We start from the raw sequence: 21,592 nt of genomic DNA, 5'->3' as shown, positions 1-21,592 counted from the left end.
CCATATCAGGCACTAATGTGAGCCCTCAGCCGAGGTGCCCACTGAGCTTGGCCTGAGAGCCAGGCAGCAGCCCTGGAACCAGAGGAGATAGATCCCTATCCACCAAAGCCAAGCACAATTGTACTCTCTCTCTCTCTCTCTCTCTCTCTCTCTCTCTCTCTCTCTCTCTTCTCTCTCTTTCCCCCCCCCTCGCCAAAGGCTAGCAAGTGGCAAGCAAGAGCTCTGTCCCACTCCACTGCTGGCAGAAAGTGAACCCCAGCCTGGGAGACCATGGCTATTTATAAGCATGGGTCCCATTCAGCAACACAGGAGGTCTGTGTTTGGCCATCAGAGCTGCCTATCAGGGTTTGCAGGGATGAGATTGGAGTGCCCATGGCTACAGAACACCCACTTCCCCCTCCCTTCCCTGGGTGTCTTCTCCCAACTTGTAACTGCTTTGCAGCTCTATGGTTGGAAGGAAGCCCTGCTGATCAAGGAAAGCTGGGCTTCCATTCAGGTTTCCAGGGTGACAGAAGGAGGGCAAGCGGAGCTCAGGCATTCCTCTGGCTCCGTTGCCAGGGCAATAGATTGCTGGTGCCTGAGTGTCTGGATTCCCGAACTGATCCTGAACGCCATGATCCAGGCCTCTCCTGACCGCTGGATCGTGGGCCGTGGAAGATCACAATCCGCCGGGTCACAATCGCGCAATCGCCATTTTCGTGGGTATTTCACGTTTGTAATGCGGATCGTGCATCTCTACGCGTGGGCACTCAATGAAATTGCTGAGCAGTCGGGTTAGAACGGCTAAAAGAAAGTACTTCTTCACCCAAAGGGTGATTAACATATGGAATTCACTGCCTCAGGAGGTGGTGGCAGCTTCAAGTATAGACAGCTTCAAGAAGGGATTGGATAAACATATGGAGCAGAGGTCCATCAGTGGCTCTTATCCACAAGGTATAGATGGAACTCTCTGTCTAGGGCAGTGAGGCTCTGTATTCTTGGTGTTTGGGGGGGAGGGCAATCAGTGGGAGGGCTTCTAGCGTCCCTTCCGCACTGGCAGACCTCCTGAGGACACCTGTTTTTTTGGCCACTGTGTGACACAGGGTGTTGGACTGGATGGGCCATTGGCCTGATCCAACATGGCTTCTCTTAGGTTCTTATGTGTGCATAGCCATCTGCTATCAAGAAGAGCTCCAATCCAAAGTCTCAGCAACATTTTAAACTTTTAAACTTAGTCTTTCAAGGCTTGAAGTATTCTTAATGCAAAGCGTGTGCCCCCTACACTCGGCACTCTGGCAAGTGCCCCTTCATTGGTAAACATTTGACCAAATGTTTTCCAACACCTGAAATTTGAGCCATCCTTGCAATCCTTCTACAGTTAACCTAATCATGTCCTGCAAACTACATGCCAATACTAAACATGACAAGGGGAACGACGTACCAAGAACTCTCCCGCCAGAGACCCAGCAAAAACTGGGAGATGCTCGAGCGCCATTCCCAAAAATGTTACAAGTATCCAACAGAGATTTCCCCGTTGACTGTGCTTTGCGGTTTATTTTGGAACTCTACAGATGAAATAAACCAAGCTTCCTCTCTAGACAAAAAATAGGAAGTGTAGAAAACTGAAAAATTGAGGCACTGTCAGGTGTTCAGGATCACCTGTCATATTCAATACTCCCCTACCATTGAAGCGGATGTTGTTGAGGTGATTCCCAGAGGCAGCAGCAGCAGCAATCTTTATTGTCATTACATCCATATTAATAACAAAAACACTCTATGCAATCAAAACTCAGTCTGCAAATACACAACTTGCCTCATAGATGCAAGATACAAAAATTTAGCCACAGTTTCGATCACCTTTTGGTTCCAAGTAGCCAATAGGAAGATAATTTTACATTTATCAGATTTCCCAATTTCCTCTCTCAGCAATGGATCAATAAGTATGGGGCATAAATCATGGTAATAAGTACAATACAAAAAAAACATGTTCCAGGGTTTCCATGTCTCACGGAGCACAAGTGCATAACTGGTTAGCATATGGTGTTTTATGAAATCTCCCATAAAGTATTGCGGAAGGTACTGAGCTAATGAATAAGCTATGAAATAATGTGGGGCTATTCAACAGGTAAGATATGCTGCCCTAGAACCAGAGGGTAAAAACCCCAAACCCAGGGGTGAACAACTGTCTTTTGCAAGACTCCTGAGATTCTGAATCTCAATGTCAAGGAGTCTTTGTCTGATCAATGCATAAGCTGATTTTTCTGGGAGGGAAAATAAATCTTCAATATCAATCCCTATTGAGTTAATTTTTTTTCTATGTGGTTAAGCCACATGGATGACTGAGACTCCATCTGTATGTGAAAGATGAGGTGATCCTCATGATTCTTAAAATGTAGATGTAAGCAAAATTTGATAGTATTAATCCATGCTTTAGTCTCAAGGAGTCTTTGATTGGTTTCAAGGAAGATGGCCACATAAGACACACACATGGGAACGCCCAATATTTTTCGTAGGAAGTTGGATTGTGCTCTGATTCTGTTATTTGAACCTGGCATGGGAAACTGGGAATGGGAGATGTTTGTTTCTGTTGTAATCTGGGAGCCTGCTTGACCTTGAGAAGTCCATGAATCACACAGCCTGTTTTTTTCTGTTTGCAGAGTTAGAAGACTGTTAGGAGAAAGGGGGAGGGATTACGAGCAGCCTTGGGGAACCTATGCTTGATACCTGTCTGTAGCAGCCAGTCCTAGCATGGATGGCATAAGTGTATGATACTGGCATCTTATCAATAAAGAACTTTTACTCATGAAGTGAAGTCTATTGAGAGTTATTTGGCATTCTTACAGATTGCTAGGACTCCCTTTCTTAATGCTTGGACCTATTTCACTGTAGGCCCCTAACTCTGAGCCATGGTGGCTGAGGGAGGCAAGGGGTCTGACGCAGACTGAGGGAAGCCTTAAAAACCTCACCAAGGAACATGGATCCAACGCAGGAGATGGCACAATACTCTGCACAGGCGTTTTCTGGCAGTCTATTGGTTACAGAGCTTGGATGGACGGGACCCCGCGAGTGGTGTCAGCCAGGAGGGAGTTGGACCCAAGAGATAGTTGGAGGGCTTAGCTCCACAGACCATCCCTGATCCAATGGGATGATTTCCCCGAAGAAGGAGGGGAAGGTGATGAGGAATCAGGAAGGAGGGGAATGTTGGAAGTGCCCTCCACTGATGAAGTGCAAGAAATCCAAGCCGATATGGGGGAGGTGAGGGAGTGGTGGCCAAAGGAAAGATTTCACCAGACTTAAGAGATGCTTAGTTCAGAGTGTGCATCAGGGAGGGCAATGAGTGGAAAACGGAATTGTATGCTTTCATGGAGAATATTCAAGAGGTGCTGCAGGGGGCCTTCCAACATGGCCCCTGGGAGGCCAGGGTGGCCAGCTGGGTCAAGCCACCCAAGGGCCACAAGGACCATAAGACCAGCCGCTCATCCCTCCCCCAGACTGCTATTGAACTGATAGCTGGGCAGAACCTTCCTAGGAGGAAGCTGTATTTGATGAGCCCAGCAGAGTGAACAGAGTTCGCAAGTTCATTGACAAAAACTTGGAAAGGGGTTTTATTCGACCCGCAAGTTCCCCTCATGTTGCCCCAGTATTGTTTCGCAAAAAGAAGGATGGGGGCTTACATTTGTGCACAGATTACCAAGAGATTAATGCAGTGTCAATGCATACCCACTTCCCCTCATTAGAGATCTGCTGCGAGAGGTGACCAAAGGAAAGATTTCACCAAACTTGATTTAAGAGATGCTTATTTCAGAGTGTGCATCAGGGAGGGCGACGAGTGGAAAACTGCCTTTAACACCCCCCTGGGACAATTTGAGTACCTAGTCATGCTGTTCAGACTTCAAGGGGCACCTGGAGTCTTCATGAATCTGATTGATGAAGTGTTGCATAAATATCTGTACAAAGAGGTGGTCATTTATTCAGATGACATTCTGATTTATTCTAATGATTATGACACACATGTGAGGCTCATACCAGAAGTTCTGAGCACCCTTTATAAGAACAAACTGTATGCAAAATTGTCAAAGTGTGAGTTTCATAAAACTGAACTGGACTTCTTGGGCTACAGAGTGTCTAAGGAGGGACTTGGGATGGACCCCGCTAAAGTCAGAGATGTGTTGGGATGGGAGGCTCCTAAAATGAGACAGCAATTATAATCCTTCCTGGGCTTTGCAAATTTTTACAGATCATTCATTCTAAATTTTGCCCAAACCACACTTTAACAGACTTGTTAAAAACTAAAGGAAAAGGATCTGAAGGAATAAAACCAAGTGGTAAGCTGGAATGGACAAATGAATGCCAAGAGGTGTCCGAACCTGTGTTATGCCACCCAGATGAAAACAAGTTCATTGTGCAAGTAGACACAAGTGATGTAGCCAGGGTGTGTGTGTGTGTGATTTTACAAGAGGGCTGTAATGGCGAGCTACACCCCTGTGCTTGTGTGTCCAAAAAGTTTTCAGAGACAGAAAGACACTGGTCAGTTTTGGACAAGGAAGCAGCAGTCATCAAGTTAGCCCTATCCATTTGGTGACATTGGCTGAAAGGGGCAAAAATACTCTTCAAGATTTGGACTAATCATAAGAAGCTAGAAGCACTTAGATAACCCCACAGGTTGGGGGCAAATCTCCGGTGTGCAGAGTTCTTCTCAAAGTTTCAATTCACACTCAAGCATCACCCAAGGAAGTCAAATTTCTTAGCAGATGCTCTGTCCCACCTCCCTCAACATGAAAGTCAGAGGGTGGAAATTGTTGACAGTGTCTTCACACCCACACAGTTGAGAGGGGCTGTGCTGATGCACAGGCAAGCACAAAAACTCCTCGCTTCCCCATCGAACTCCTGGCTGGAGATAGTCAAAGCAGAGCAGGAAAAAGAGGGGGAGGAGGGTTTGCAAGGTTCTCTGGAGAAGGGGGAGGGTGGATGCTGGTACCAACAGGGCAGATTGTACATACCAGCAGCTCTGGGGGGAGGTGCTGAAAAAATGTCACGATGACAAAACAGCAGGGCACTTTGGGTTCGTAAAAATTTTGCATTTAACACAGAGGCAATTCTGGTGGTCAGGAATGAGGAAACACGTCTCTCAGTATGTGCCCAGTTGTCCCATTTGATTGATGGGGGAAAGACAGGGGGAAGCCTTTCGCGCTACCAGACTGGGAAAAGTATTACCAAGCGTCTGGTCTAGTGTGGACGAGAGATTGGATTTTATTGGAAAATTCAAGACTATTAGCCTTTGAAGGTCATGACTTACAGCTGGGATGGCATGCATTTGTATGGTATGGGAAGACAGCTGGACATAAATCCAGGGGGTTAGACTAGATGGTCTGTATGGCCCCTTCCAACTCTATGATTCTATGATATACTTTAAAAACCACCTGATAAGGAAATCCTTTATGACAATATGGGAAAAAATTGCACCGCAAATAGTGAGAAGACCCCTCAATGGGTCTCCCCATTAGAAGCATTCACTCAACCAAATGTATGTTCAGCAAATAAAATTATTAGATATAAAGAGTTGATACATGATAAAGGACTACTAAAAACGAAAGAACTAAAAAACCAAGATGTTAATTTAGACTGGTGGTCAAGAGTTCAGATTGAATCCAGATACAACAAAGATTTAAAAAATGGGGGGCTTTTATCTAGAACAAACAGAGTTTGAAAAACTTATGTGACTGAGATGAAAATTTGATAAAGAAAATGTGTATATTCCTAATAGAAATGAAAGAAATTGATGGGGTGGAGAAATGTAAAAGACTATGGTTACAGAATTTAGGTAATGATATTGACCAAGTACAGTGGGATAAGATATGGAAAGTAAATGTTAAAATAACTAAATCTGTATTTAAAGAGAATTTATATAAGGTGTTCCATAGATGGTATCTAACGCCAGTTAGACTGGCTAAAATGTTTAAAAATATGTCAAATAAGTATTGGAAATGTAAAGAAGGTATAGGGACATTTTTCCATATGTGGTGGTCCTGCAAAGAAGTACATAGATATTGGGTAATGGTACATAAGTTAATACAAAATATCCTACAGATAACAATTCCTTTGAAACCAGAGATTTTTTATTAAACTGTATGTCGGATATGAAGAGAGAGCAAGAACACTTAGCAATCCATATAGTAACAGTGGCTAGAATCTTATTAGCAACCTATTGGAAACAACAAAGAGTCCCCCAACAAGAAGAATTAATAATGAAGGTAATGGAGACAGTGGAAATTGATAAATTAACATTGTTAATGAAAGGGCAAGTGGAAGAAGATTTTTCTGTACCATGGGAACCCTTCTACAAATGGATGACAAACAACAATAACCAGTAAACATAAATATGATACTAAGATTAACTGTATAATGACATAATAGAGCTCACAATTGATGTAACAAGGTGGAATATAAGAGATAAAAGAAATAGATAATAGATATCGACAAGTAAAATGCTAACTGTCTCATGTTTGTATATATGTGTTGGAAAACAATACAAAATATTTTTTTAAAAAAGACAGGGGGAAGCCTCCAGATCTCTTGCAACTGCTAGAGACCCCCCTCCCCCGCAACCTTTCATCCTTCCCCCCTCTAAGGGAAAAACTGTAATTTTAGTGGTGGTTGATTTATTCTCCAAACAAGCACATTTCATCCCCTGCTCCAAACTCCATGCAGCAAAGAAACTAGTTGCCCTGTTCATGCAGAACGTGGTACGTTTACACTCTTTCCCAAACAAGATAATTTCTGACAGGGGGAGTCAATTCGTTGCCAACTTTTGGCGGGACCTCATGAAGGTAACAGGAATCAAGCAGGGGTTGAGCTCCAGCTATCATCCAGAGATGGACAGACAAACAGAATATACTAATTAGATACTGGAACAGTTCCTGAGATGTTATATCAACTATCAACAAGATGACTGGGTGGAGTTCTTGTCTTATGCAGAATATTGCTACAATAATAGCCTATACAGCTCCATGGGGAAAACACCCTCCCAAGTGACTCAAGGTTTTGAAGCAAAGCCTCTGCCAATGCTAGGCACAGACCCAGACGTCAAGGGGGCTGATTTGAAAGAGTGGTGGACTAAAATTGTGTCGTAGTGGGATATAGTGAAGCAAACGTTGGAGAGGGCTAAACATGCTTATAAACTACAGGCCAATAAGAGATGTTTACCCCCTTGGGACTTGAAAATGGCAGACAGTGTTTACATATCCACAAAGAATTTGAAAGGAGCACAACCCAGCAAAAAACTAGGATGGAAGTACCTGGGTCCTTTCAAAGTAATCCGTATGGTCAACGATGTTACTGTGGAACTAGAATTACCAAAAACCTTGAGACATGTGCACCCAATTTTCCATTTCAGACTCCTCAAAAAGGGCCCTGGACCTGACAAGTGGCCCCCTGACCCCGTGGCCCCACCTCCAAACTTTATAGATGGACAGCCCCATCAGGAGGTCGAACTCATTTTAGACTCCAAATGGAAGAGGGTGGTGCTGTACTGCCTAATTCAATGAAAACATTTTCCAAAAAGCCAGGCTGAATGGGTTAAGTCTACTGATGTGAGAGCCAAGAGGCTGGTTTGAGCTTTCTATAATAAATACCTGAGAAAACCAAGGGGGAATTGATCTTGGGGGGGGGGGGCAGAATGTCAGGTGTTCAAGATCAGCTGTCATATTCAATACCCCCCTGCAGCTGAAGCTGATGCTGTTGGGGTGATTCTATTATTTGAACATGGGGTGTGAAACTGGGAATGGGAGATGTTTGTTCCTGTTGTAATCTCTCTGGAGTCTGGGAGCCTGCTTGACCTTGAGCAGTCCATGAATCACACAGCCTGCTTTCCTGTCTGCAGAGATAGAGGACTGTTAGGAGAAAGGGGAGATTAGAAGTAGCCTGGGAGAACTTACATCTGCTTGATACTTGTCTGTAGCCGCCAGTCCTAGCAAGGATGACGTAAGTGTATGATACTGGCATCTTATCAGTAAAGAACTTTTACTCATGAAGTGAAGTCTCTTGAGAATTGCCTGGCATCCTTACAGGTGCATACGAAAATAGTATATATTACATACTTTTTATGCTCTAAAAGGATGGGGGGGGGGCTGTGATGAAGTCTGACTCCACAGACTGGGAAGCGTCCCTGAAAGAGAAGGGCGGCACCAGGGCACTGTCAGAAAATGAGTCACCTGTCATGCACTGATGAAGTGGAGCAGGTGACCTAGGAAATATACACAGGGATATAATTTATATCTGTTTATTTAATATTTGTTAGATAAAGTTTCTCTGAATATGATCCATCTTGAGTTAATAGAATTTTTAAGTCCCTCTGAAGGAATAAATGCACTTTTCCCCACCTCTCCCACTAAAAGAAGACTCTGAAGTGCCTGCCTTTGGCTGAATGACATTTGTAAATCAGAGTCAGAGGAGATGTATTCCTAGTATATTGTTCCTCTTTATTGAATTTTAATGATGGAAAACACTTTGGGAGATATTCATGGCAAAAATATGGGTAATCAATGTGATATACACACAGAGAGAGAGAGAGAGAGAGAGAGAGAGAGAGAGAGAGAGAGAGAGAAGGGTTGCCAGGTCCCCTTAACCTCTCTACTGGAGTGGGGGAATGGCCCAGCACTCACCTTTAAAGAGTCCAAGTGTACGTACGCTCCCGGCGCCTATGGGATGATGTCCCTTCTGGGAATGATGTCATTGTATAGGTTGCGAGAGTGCTCCTGCGCTTCACACTGGGCCGATTCTTAAAGAATTGGCCTGTTTGGGGCCCAAATCGGCCTGGTGCAAAGCACGGGAGCACTCTCGCGGCCTGTGCAATGACATCACTCCTGGGAGTGACATCAGCACTGCGCCAGGAGCATGCTCTGGGAGGCCTGTTCCTGCCGTTTCCCCCCAATGGCCAGGTGAGTGGTGGCAGGGGGTGGAGAGGGAATTCTCCACTTCCACCGGGGGAACTGATGACCCTAATAGCTAGCTAGCAGACAGACAGACAGACAGACATCACCATAAACAGCCCATCCCCAGATGAGACTTCCACCTTTATCCCCAGACACAGCAACAGTTCAGGGATGAAACATGAAATTGGTATAATGCAATTCTGTGTCTTCACGTTGATTTACACTTACCTCAGGATGCCCTCCAACTTCAATATATGTACACACTGGATGGAAAGCCCCAGTTCCACAGACATATAAGTGTGTTTGGTTATAAGTCTTAAGCACTTTGATAAAGTTGGCACATTCTTTCTATAGAGAGTGAAAAAAATTAAATTAAATTAGTTTAAATATTTATTTATTTTATTTATTTATGTCATTTATTGCCTTTCTCACTGAGACTCAAGGCGGATTACATAGCGTGAGATTAGTACAATCAGTATCAAGGACATTTCCACACAGTGTCAAGGACATTTCCATAAACAAAGTCATAGGATTTTACAAAGACAGCATTAGCAAGGATCCAATATGAAGAATTGCTGAAATATAACATAATGAATTCTAGGACTGACATTAGATAACATGAAGCACAGGTAGTATATATGAGTAAACAGGGTTTTTTTTCAGGGGGAACGTGGGGGAACGGAGTTCCGGAACCTCTTGAAAATGGTCACATGGCTGGTGGCCCCGCCCCCTGATCTCCAGACAGAGGGGAGCTTAGATTGACCTCCGCACTGCTCGGTGGCACGGAGGTCAATCTAAACTCCCCTCTGTCTGGAGATCAGGGGGCGGGGCCTCCAGCCGTGTGACCATTTTCTCCGAGGGCAACCCACTGAGTTCCACCACCTCTTTTCCCAGAAAAAAAGCCCTGGGAGTAAATATTCAAAGCAACAAACAAAGCAAGGCAACATAGTGGTTTGTGAAGTCTATGGTTCCTAACTTATTAGCTAAGCATCTGAGACCCCCTCCCTACAATACTTCCCTCCTATCTGAGGAGAAAGTCTTTTTGAATAATTTGGTTTTGCATCGTTTGCAGAAAGCCAGGAGATATGGCGCTCTCCTGATCTCCTCAGGCAGGCCATTCCACAAGGTAGGGGCCACCACAGAGAAAGCCCATGTATGGGCTGCTGTTGATTTCGCCCACATGCAGGCTGGCAACTGCAAAAGACCCTGTTCAGATGAGTGAAGCTGCTTTGGAGGGACGTAGGGAGGGAGGTGGTCCCGTAGGTATGCTGGGCCAAGGCCATGAAGAGCTTTGTATGTAATAACCAATTCCTTGAACTGAGCACAGTAACTGATAGGTAGCCAATGGAGGGACAGTAGGATGGGAGTGACGTTCATGCTCCTGCTTGCTCCTGATAACAATTGAGCTGCAGCATTTTGCACCAACTGGAGCCTCCTAGTTAACTTAGATGGGAGACCAATGTATAGTACATTACAATAGTTAAGTTTTGATGTAACCACAGCATGGATCCAGGTGGCCAGGTCGGCCATGTCGAGGTAAGAAGCCGTCTTCCAGGCTAGAGTGAGATTGTAGGAAGCATTTTTTGCTGCTGCCTTAACTTGTTTTTCTAGTAGTAGCGCTGGATCCAGTATAACCCCTCGGCTCTTAACGGAGTCTGCAAGGGTCAGACGAACTCCATCGAAAGTGGGGACTACAATGTCTATTGTACTCTTTTCCAGGCATGTTGTCTTCTAGTTTGCCTCATCATTGTGATGCTCTACTTACATAAATCAAAGCAACTTTCAATAAAATCTTGTCATTTAAAAATAAAGTTTTATTGCACTACTGAATATTAAAACAATAATAAAATAAGTCTATAAAACAACAGATTCATACATAACGATTTGTGGTGAAATGTCCCCCGGGCCTTAATTTTTATTACAGGGAATGAGGGATTTAGTAGGCTGGCCCCAGTCTCAGGCTACTAGACCTCAAGAAGGCGTTCACCTCTCCAGCTCTATTCCCTTTCAGAAATACAGTTTCTGGTTCACAGAATCATTTGCAACGGATATATAATAGATATTTGTTTCTTAGAGAAACCATTATTCTTTGGAACTCCGTTTTAGATCTTAAACCAGTGGCATTTCTTAACAACATGAAAAATGTTTGAAACAGTTGGGAGATACTGAACAGCTGTGGATCATTAATTCTACAATCTCCACTAATTAAAAAAAGCCCTAATTCCTTTTTTAAAATCCCTAAATTTATTAAACCAGCTTCCTTCCACACTGAGATATCACCCATCCCAGATACAACCAACTATTCAATTATAATAAAAAAAATACTGTCAGTGGTATTGTCAGGTTCCACTGGAGGGGAGTCAGTACCTGGCGTGAGCTTGTGCTCCAGTGTTCCTCCTCAGCAAGAGCTCCCAGGTAGCCTCAGAAATTGGGACAAGGGAAGTTTACAGCACCTTTGGCCCTCTTTCCCAGGCACCAAGCCATGCTCTCTTCAGCAGGTCAAGCTCTCTCTTCCTCCCCGGCTGCCTGTGGGAGCCCTTCTTTTAAGGGATTCCACTTTGGGGTAGCACTACCCTATCTGCAAGCACCACCAATGTCTGGAGGTGATTCCCCCTCCCCGGGTGACTAACCCCATCCAGCTCCAATTCCCTCAACTTGATGCCCCTCCCAGGCTCCTCCCCTTTCCAACCCATCAAATCTCCGATGTAGGGTGGGGCTGGCTGGCTTTCTTCTGGCCCCACAGCTTGGGTCATGCCTTGGTCATGGAGGGACACCATCTTCTGCCCTCCTGGGCTCCAGTGCTGTCATCCCCTCCAGCCGCCCTATGGCCTGGCTCGCCTCAGCCTCTCCATAATGAGGACTGGTGTCCCAAGGTGTTGATAAGGCTTCTCCTGTCAGGCTCAGCAAAGCCACACCACAAGCCATTGTTATGATGCCTGTCCTACACCCAGCTTTCCTTTATCTCCTAGATTTTTGGCCATCCTGGCACGAGGCCATGATACTGACCGTCACCTGTCTGCTGCTGGCCTCTCATTGGGTTCTTGTCGTCAGGCAGCCCTTTCCTTGTTGTTGCGGTTGCCTGTCCTGCAGGCAGGGAAGTCCCTCTGTGAGCAGCCCACCTAGCTCTCCGCCATTTTAACAACTGCTTATGACTGGAAAAATCGTAAGGCCTTAACTAAATGCATTTCATGCCTCAGTAAGACAGCTGCCCAGCAGGGCAAAACATTGCTGGCTGCCGACTGGGAGACTGGAATGCACATGCCATGTGAATGGAATGCCGAGTGATTAGAAGCCATTGACACTGACCCACCTAGCTCTGGCAAGGGAGGAAATATTGTTGAACTAAAACTAAGAAGAAACTTGACTCTTGTCCAGCTGGTTACTTTGTAGTAAAGGAATACGCTTTACACCAAGAATTTATTTGTGGCTTTTGATGAAGCTGTGAGCCTTGCGAAACGGGACAATTTAGCCAGGCAAACCCGTTGCCAATCTCCTGCCGGGAGCAGCCGAAGAGAGTGGGCGCTCCCCCATCCTTTTGATTTGACCCTCGGCATTTATGAATAAAGCTTTGGATTGCAGCAGCGGTCTTCTGGCGTGTCCTTAGTGTGCCTTTGCTTTGGAGTTTGGGACCGTTCCCCCTGTCCTTTGCCTAATCGTTTACCACTGGCAGGCGGCCAGGCAAACAAGCATGCATGCTCCTGGCCCCACATGCAATGACATCATCACATGCAGGGTTGGAGGTATGCATGCACCCCACCCTCTCACCCATCACCAGGAAGACCTGGTAACCCTAACTAAGAGAACTAACTGAGCAGAACTCCATCCCATGCATTATGGGGTGGTCTGCTTCTGAACCATTTTGACTCAGTTACAGTGATGGATATTGACATGATCCTGGCATCTGTGAAGGCCACTTCTCATGCACTGCATCACTTACCATCTTGACTGCTAAAATCTTGTACATCTTCTAAATCAGCCGCTGATATCTATCCCAATCAGTCACAAACAATGAAACCCTAAGCAGTTACTTCAGTCTAAGCCCACTGAAATCACTGGAGACTGGAGTAACTCTGCTTAGGATTTCACTGTAACTCAGGGATAGGGCTGCCAGGTCCCCCTACCCTCTGGGAGGGAGGTGGGAGACCCAGAACTCAGCTGTTCAGATGTCTTCACGTGTGTGCACTTTGTGCACGCATGTGTCAGGTCCAGTGTATATCTAAACTGTACTGACTCCATTTTCTAATGCTTCTGGTGTTTGAGTGTTTTCTTCCCAGGTGCACCAGTTCCCAGGCAGCATTCCCACCGGAGGAGACTGTTTTGTCTAACACCGTTCCACCAAGCATTGGCCTTGAAGGAGAGCAGCTTCCCAGGACTGAGAGATGTTGTTTTGAGAACTGTGGGGGGAGGCTGATCCAAATGGGTATTGTTACTCTGTATCTTATGCTGGCTCTTCATTGGTAACAATGATCATGTACCATCCTGATTCTCCTATTCAGGACAGTGGACTATAATGGACCTTTTCTGCAGTAAAGTTTCCTTTTCCAAACAATGGACTTGTGTTTGCTTCTAAAGGGAACCCTGTAGTGAGTGCCTTATTTAGCCACAGTCTGACATTTTGTTACCAATCATGTCTGAGTCGGGCCCAGCGGAATCCAAGGTTGTCCCGGACAGGGATCCTTTGTTTGATCCGTATGCGTCTCCCGACAATCAACCTGTGCAACCCGTGCAAGCCCAAGACTCCCAGGAGCTGGGAGCAGCCGGGAACGGAACCGGAGCCTCCACTTCCACCCCGCCTCTCATCGAACTCAGTACTCGGGACGAGACCGAAGCCGACCTCGGGGCAAGGCCGAAAGCGACCGCTCTCCCTTTGATTTCGGTACCCACCCCGTCGGAGTGGGGAGCCAGACCCCGAGAAACCAGAGAGCGTCGGGCAGGTGGACTCCATCCACGAGTTTCGATGGAAGGGCGCCGAAGCCTAGGAACCGTCCCGGAGCTAGACAGCAGCCAACCATGGCGATATTGGAACAGGACGTCCGAGCAGACGGAGGGGGACACGTCTCGCCGCGGCGCCCTGAGTTGGGATTACTCCGAACTTGTTCCGTGGAAAGAGCCAACGGAGGTCCCTGAACAAAGTTGGGAGCAGATACAAGGTCGCACCTATGCGGTGGATACCAGCATCTCGGCCGTGACGGGTATGGCCAAGGGAATTCTAGCCGCAAGATCGAGAGTCGTCCAAGGGGACCCTCCTCCTTGGGGCCCCTTGTCCCCGGTGAGTGCAACGAATGAAGCTTCCATAAGCGAGCAACCGGGGGCAAGTCGAATGCAACAGTTAGAAGCTAAACTGATGGATATGGAAGAAAGTTTGGCTCATGCCATCCATTTAATTTCGGCAATGGGAGCAGGGGAAAGACTGTCCCCTGAAGAGATGGCGATACAGATAGCTACCCTTCAAAGTGTCATCTCCTATCCGGTGGAGGATGTCCAGCAGCGGCCGTCACCAACCGACGAAGGGGACACCTATCCTGACGAATCGGGAGAGCAACCCAAGGAACTTCCCGCACAGCAGGAAATTCCACCGAGAAGGGATGACCCGGTTGAGCCACCCGGAGAGACCCCCACCGAACCTCCTAACCAGGGAGGGGATGCGCCGCCAGACGAGACTCCCGTTGAGAGGCCTACGGAAGGGGAAGAAAAGCCAAGTGATACACCGGTGAGACCCCCTCTTACTTCTTCTATAACGGTCCGGCCGGACCAAGCGGGAGCACACGCGGCTCCATCCGAGGAGGGAGCCCCTCGTCAACCGCGGGACATTGTCCCCGTCGGGCAACCTACGGGGGACGGTCTAACAGCGCCAAGAGGCCAGCCGCTGCTTCCCAGATTAACAACACCCGGAGGGGCAAGCCCGCGCGGCCTTCCACCTGTTCAACCCTCGCCGCTGCGGCCCCTCTCACCTCGACCGCAGCTCATACCGTTGCAGCAGCCCCAGGACCAGCCCGTTTTACCACCCCCGAACCAACCGGGATGGCCTGCACCACTACGACACCTCCAACTCCCTCCTCAGCGGCCGATCTCCACTCAACCACACCAACCTCCTCCACCTCGACAGCTACCGCCAACGCCTCCCGTGTTACCAGCCAGACCAAGACTGCCGCCTCCTGCTCGCCCGCCACTGCAGCCTCCGGCTCAACCAAAACCAACCCCGCCACCGCAACCACGGCAACCTCCGCTCGCACAGCCAGCCCAACCCCAGCCGGCACCGCCGGTTCAACCGCCGCCAGTACAGCCGGCACCGTTGCCCCTACCGAGACTCCAGTTACCTCCTCCTGTGCCTCAAGCGCAACTAAGACTGCCAATGGACTTTTACCCAGCGCCTGCTCCGAGACAAGAACTCCCGATGGGCTGGGTGAAGCTGGAAGCCACCTTCGATGGGGATCCATCCAAATTGGGATTTTTCTTAGTCCAAGTGGTACAGTTTTTCAACCGTTGGGGGCACCTCTTCGGCAGTGAGGCCAGTCAAATCGAACATCTTGGATCTCGTTTACAGGGCAAAGCAGCAGATTGGTATGTAGGACTATACAATGTCGGGGCCCCAGAACTTGATACTCTCCAGGGGTTAGTGGATGCTATCCGAGCGCAATATGAAGACCCCTTAGAAGAAACCCGAGCCCGAACGGAATTGCAAGCCATCAAACAAGGCAGCATGTCAGCAAGAGACTATGTCACAAAATTCCGGCAATTAGCAGCCAAGTGCCCTAGGTGTGAGGAGTCCACCAAGATTATCCTGTTCAAACAAGGCCTTAACCCGAGACTTTTGGACAGAGCTCTCATGCAAGACAATCCCCCCACGTTGTTAGGGTGGATCCAACTTGTTTGCGAAGTAGAGAATCGCATTTTGGAAGTCCGTTTGGTTGAACAACAACAACAAACGGGACAAAGAAGACCATTGACCTTACAAAGGGGAACACGGGGAGCTAGCTACGCCACCCGTGGAGCGAGAGATGCTAGATGGCAACAAGGGCTGTGTTTGCAATGCGGACAGGCTGGTCACTTTGCAGCACAATGCCCTTACCGGCCTGTGCAAAGACCTCCGCTCCAATTACGGCGTCCAACCCTTGCTCCGTTTCCTACGCTCCAACGCCTGACTCCAGCACCACGAGCAAATAGAGACCGTGGCGCTTCCCAAAGGCCAGCCTCGGAGAGAGGGCTGGAAGCGGAAGAAGTCATGGAATACGATCCCGCTTCCCCAACCGCAGAAGCCAATCCAGAAAGTCCCCAGTCGGGAAACGAAATGGATCTGTCGTGAGAGGACCCAAACGACAGATCCGCCCTAAGCCCGTCCCTGCACGGAACCGGCCGCCTGGGTCCATTTTATTCATGCCAGTGACTCTAATCAACCCAGAGAGGAAGATGCACATTCGGGTGCAAGCTCTCATAGACTCGGGCTGCTCCAGAGACATCATCGCCCCTGCTCTAGTCAATGGACTAGTCCTACCAACTCGGGATCTACAAAATCCAGTAATCTTTGAACAAATGGATGGTACCAACATGAATCCTGTAACAACCGAAACCATCCCAGTGATCACAGGCATGGGACAACATTGGGAAAAGAGGTCCTTTGTCATCAGCTCTACTGCCAAGTACCCATTAATTCTAGGCAGCAAATGGCTATGTGATCACAATCCCTACATAGACTGGGCACAAGGATGTATTACCTTCAGTCATACCAACTGCAAAAATCACCGTTGGAATCAAAACTGGGGCGAAGATCCAACTCAAAAAGAAAAGGCCCTTCTCACCCAAGAAGAAGTCAACCAAATACCCGAACCATACTGGCCTTTTCTAAATGCTTTCTCTGAAGAGGAAGCAGATACTCTACCCCCGCACCGACGAACGGACTGTGCGGTAGAAATTTTACCCGGAGCCTCACTGCCCAAAGGACGACTTTATCCCATGAGTCTCCATGAACGCGAAGAGCTCCGGAAATTCATTGACACCAACCTCCAACGAGGGTTCATCCGCCCAGCCGCTGGCCCCCACGCCGCTCCAGTCCTCTTCGTGAAAAAGAAGGACGGGGGACTTCGACTGTGCACAGATTTCCGAGGCTTGAATGCAGTGTCCACCAACAACGCCTATCCTATACCGCTCATCCGAGACCTTCTCAACGTCGTGGCCCAAGGTAAGATCTTTACGAAATTAGATCTAAAAGATGCTTACTTCCACGTTCGTATCAAGGCAGGGGATGAGTGGAAAACCGCTTTCAATACGCCCCTCGGACAATATGAATACTTAGTTATGCCTTTTGGTTTGACGGGAGCCCCGTCTGTATTCATGTCCATGATAAACGAAGTTCTACACGAATTTCTGTACAAAGGGGTGGTGGTGTACCTTGATGATGTGTTAATTTACTCGGACACAGAGGAAGAACATATTCAAACGGTACGAAAAGTCTTAGCCACCCTAATGAAGAATAAGCTACCCATCAAACTGTCCAAATGTGAATTCCATAAAACCGAACTCACTTACCTCGGGCATTGTATCTCCCAAGAAGGTCTGAAAATGGATCCAGCCAAAATACAGGCGATCCAGGACTGGCAGACACCCACCACCCGTAAAGAATTACAATCCTTCCTGGGTTTTGCCAACTTCTATAGAGACTTCATAGCAAATTTCGCCCAAATCACGCTCCCTTTAACAGACTTGCTGAAAACCAAAGATAAAGGGGACCAAGCTAAAAAACCCTCTGCCAAACTGCAATGGACCCCCGATTGCCAAACGGCCTTCGATTGTCTGAAGAAGCAATTTGTAACAGAACCCATCCTCTCCCACCCCAACGAACAATCCCCTTTCATAGTACAGGTCGACGCCAGCGATACGGCGATAGGGGGGGTTTTGCTGCAGAAGGGGGAGGACGGTAGGCTGCGGCCGTGTGCTTTCTTGTCTAGGAAATTTTCGGAGGCGGAAAGGAATTGGAATGTGTGGGAGAAGGAGGCCTTTGCAGTAAAAGCGGCCCTTACTAACTGGAGACATTGGCTGGAGGGGGCGCGATACCCTTTCGAGGTCTGGACGGATCATAAAAATCTGGAGGCCCTCCGAAGCCCACGCAGACTGAATGCCAAGCAATTGCGATGGGCGGAATTCTTTTCCAAATTCAACTTCACTCTAAATTATCTCCCGGGCAAAACTAACTTTTTGGCAGACGCCCTATCGCGCATGCCCCAACATAAGAGCAAACGGGAGGAGACTGTCGACACTGTCTTCTCGCCTACGCAACTTGGGGGCGTGGTGACTACTCGCAGCCGTGCCAAGCAGCCCCTCCCGGCCAACCAAGAGTGGAAATCGAAACTTAAAACTGAAGTGGAGAAGGAGGGGGATAGGGCTCCGCGAAGCAAACTGACCCAATCCCCACAAGGGGATTGGTTAGCCGGGAGCAAGTTTTATGTCCCAGACAGCCTCAGACTGGAAATTTTGCAGCGCTGTCATGATGCTCCCACTGCTGGACACTATGGGTATCTGAAAACTTTGCACCTAATCCAAAGACAATTCTGGTGGCCGGGCATGCGCAAAGACATTTCCCAATACGTTAGTTCCTGTCCTGTTTGCCTCAGCGCCAAAACCAGGAAAGGGAAGCCTCCGGGTCTCCTGCAGCCATTGGAAACGCCAAACAGACCCTGGGAAGTAATATCCATGGACTTTATCACTGATCTACCTATCTCAAAAGGACATAATTGTATTTTAGTTGTGGTAGATCTGTTCTCCAAACAAGCTCATTTTATCCCCTGTACTACTATACCTTCCGCTCGAAAACTAGCAGATTTGTTTCTAAAACACATCGTAAAATTACATTCTTTTCCGTCCAAGGTGATTTCGGATCGCGGTGGACAGTTCGTTGCCAACTTCTGGCGGGAGCTTTTGAAAATGTTGAATATTGAACAAGGCATCAGTTCAAGCCACCACCCACAAACCGACGGGCAATCCGAAAAAACAAACCAAATATTAGAACAGTTTCTTCGTTGCTACATCAATTTTCAACAAGATAATTGGGTGGACCTTCTCCCTCTAGCCGAGTTCTCACATAACAACAGTGTCCATGCTTCGACGGGGGAGGCCCCCTTCAAAATTGTCTACGGAACTCACTTCAATCCCTTCCCCTTGGATGCACCCCCTCTCCATTCCTCTAAATTGCCAGATGTATCTTCGTGGTGGGGGGAGGCGGCGCAGCAATGGACTCTTATTAAGAAACACCTTGAAAAAGCCAAACTGGATTACAAAAAATACGCAGACCGCCATCGTGTGGCCGAATGGGAATTACAACCCGGAGATCATGTGTATATTTCCACAAAAAATCTAAAACTCGCTCAGACAAGCCGCAAACTCGCTCTGAAATTCCTGGGACCTTTTCCTGTGCGCAAGATAATAAATAAAGTGACTGTTGCTGTAACTTTGCCCAAGAATCTGCGCCATGTGCACGATACGTTCCATGTCAGTCTTCTAAAGAGAGCTCCCATCGACAACAAATGGCACGTCAAAGCTCCACCCATTCCAACTTTGATTGACGACCAAATACACTATGAGGTACAACAAATCTTGGACTCTAAACTCAAACGAAATCAGCTTTTTTACCTCATTAGATGGAAGGACTTTGATTCTGGTTACGATGAATGGGTGAACTCTGCACATGTTCATGCTCCTAGATTAACCAAAGCTTTTCATACTCGCTACCCATATAAGCCAGGGGGGGGATCTGTTTTAAGGGGGGCAGAATGTCAGGTCCAGTGTATATCTAAACTGTACTGACTCCATTTTCTAATGCTTCTGGTGTTTGAGTGTTTTCTTCCCAGGTGCACCAGTTCCCAGGCAGCATTCCCACCGGAGGAGACTGTTTTGTCTAACACCGTTCCACCAAGCATTGGCCTTGAAGGAGAGCAGCTTCCCAGGACTGAGAGATGTTGTTTTGAGAACTGTGGGGGGAGGCTGATCCAAATGGGTATTGTTACTCTGTATCTTATGCTGGCTCTTCATTGGTAACAATGATCATGTACCATCCTGATTCTCCTATTCAGGACAGTGGACTATAATGGACCTTTTCTGCAGTAAAGTTTCCTTTTCCAAACAATGGACTTGTGTTTGCTTCTAAAGGGAACCCTGTAGTGAGTGCCTTATTTAGCCACAGTCTGACAGCATGCTCCTGAACTGTGTGATGACATCATTTCTGGAAAGTGATGTTATCACATAGGTCTCGTGCTGCCCCTGGAAGCACTCCTGCGCTCTGCAATGGACTGATTTTGGCCACAAATGGACCTGATTTGTCCCATTTGGGGCCCAAATTGGCCCACTGTGGCAGACAGGCGCATGCTGCACCACCAAGGAGTGTGCCCTTGGAGGCGCACTCCCCTGCCCTTTCCCCTGCCAGCCAGGTAAGTGGGGCTGGGGGTGGGGGTGGGGAATCCCCTGTGACCAGTGGTGGTGTCAGGTCCTGGCAGTTAGATCCCCATAGTACTCCACTGCACACACTCCAGGGTATTAGTTAAAGTTACTACTTTATTAGAGAATCATCAGCATCAGCATACACTGACAAGGGTATTGGAAGAAGTGATGTGTAGAAGTTTGGAGGGGTTAGTTATAGGGAAAGTTCCTGCCTTTAGGATATGGACGGTTAGGATTCTGGTGCGAAGGAGCTGGGGGGGGGGTGAGACAGGAGGAGAGAAGAACTGGAGGAGAGAAGCAAAAATGAAGTAATTTTCAGTTTCCAGGCTCAAGCTGGTATTCAAGGACACATTCTCAAGTGGCTGCAAAAATAAAAGTAGACACCACAGTAGGCACTTGTAAGATAAGCAACTACCAGCCAAATAGGCCACCAATGTGCAACTTCACATACTCTCAGAGGATCAGTAGAGAGCACAGAATACAGAAAATACTCATGGCAGATGTATAGACAGACATATATGAAAAACTGCCCCCCGAAGATGCCTCCCCACCTCATGAGGGGCCGGGTTTTTCGGGATAGGCTTTATGAAACTTACGTACAAGACTAGAGGCTTTTACATCAGAGGCTTTTACCCATTCTACATTACTTTTATCAAAGTGAACCCACTGAATTAAGTAAAAAAATTCTCCATGTTTTCGTTTAGAGTCCAGAATATCTTCGACTTCATAATGTGGTTGTCTGTCCACCAGGAGGGGGTAGGACTCCACAATTCGGGTGCCATTTGTCAGGGAGGGGGGAGCTGAAATGAAATACAGGGTGAACTTTTCTCAGATTCTTTGGTAATTGTACCTCTACAGTCACCTCATTAATTACTCGCTTTACTGGGAAGGCCCTAAGAATTTCCAACCCAGTTTTTAACTCAGTTGCTCCCCCCTCAGATTCTTTGCAGATATATGCACATAGTCCCCTACTTGCCATGTCCACGGATTAGACCTTTTTTTGTCCACCTGACTTTTATAGTCCTGTTTTGCTTTATCCAGAGTTTTCTTTATTATCTCCCATTGGTTTGTTAATTTGGACCACCATTCTGAAAAGTCTCCAGGTTTTCGTGTTAGGGGGGTTCTTGACAAACGGTATCACTGTACCCTCATAGCCCTGAACAACCATGAAAGGGGAAGCCCCTGTTGAACTATGCACGGAATTATTGTAACAATATTCTACAAAAATTAAGAAGTCAATTCAGTTATCCTGTTGGTAA

The 21,592-nt window shown here is 47.2% G+C and overlaps 1 protein-coding gene across 1 annotated transcript in view; it reads right to left on the bottom strand.

Moving 5' to 3' along the window:
* SEMA3A (semaphorin 3A) overlaps positions 1-21,592 on the bottom strand; it is a 365,431-nt gene that overhangs the window by 209,060 nt on the left and 134,779 nt on the right. Inside the window, exon 4 of the mRNA XM_055000206.1 lies at positions 9,138-9,257. Coding sequence (XP_054856181.1) covers positions 9,138-9,257 — 120 coding nt within the window. The remainder of the gene's footprint in view (positions 1-9,137; positions 9,258-21,592) is intronic.

The sequence above is a fragment of the Eublepharis macularius genome, chromosome 16 (genome assembly GCF_028583425.1).
Source record: "Eublepharis macularius isolate TG4126 chromosome 16, MPM_Emac_v1.0, whole genome shotgun sequence".
Lineage (NCBI taxonomy): Eukaryota > Metazoa > Chordata > Lepidosauria > Squamata > Eublepharidae > Eublepharis > Eublepharis macularius.
Note: the sequence above shows the minus strand (reverse complement) of the source record. Positions and strands in the feature narration are given on the sequence as shown.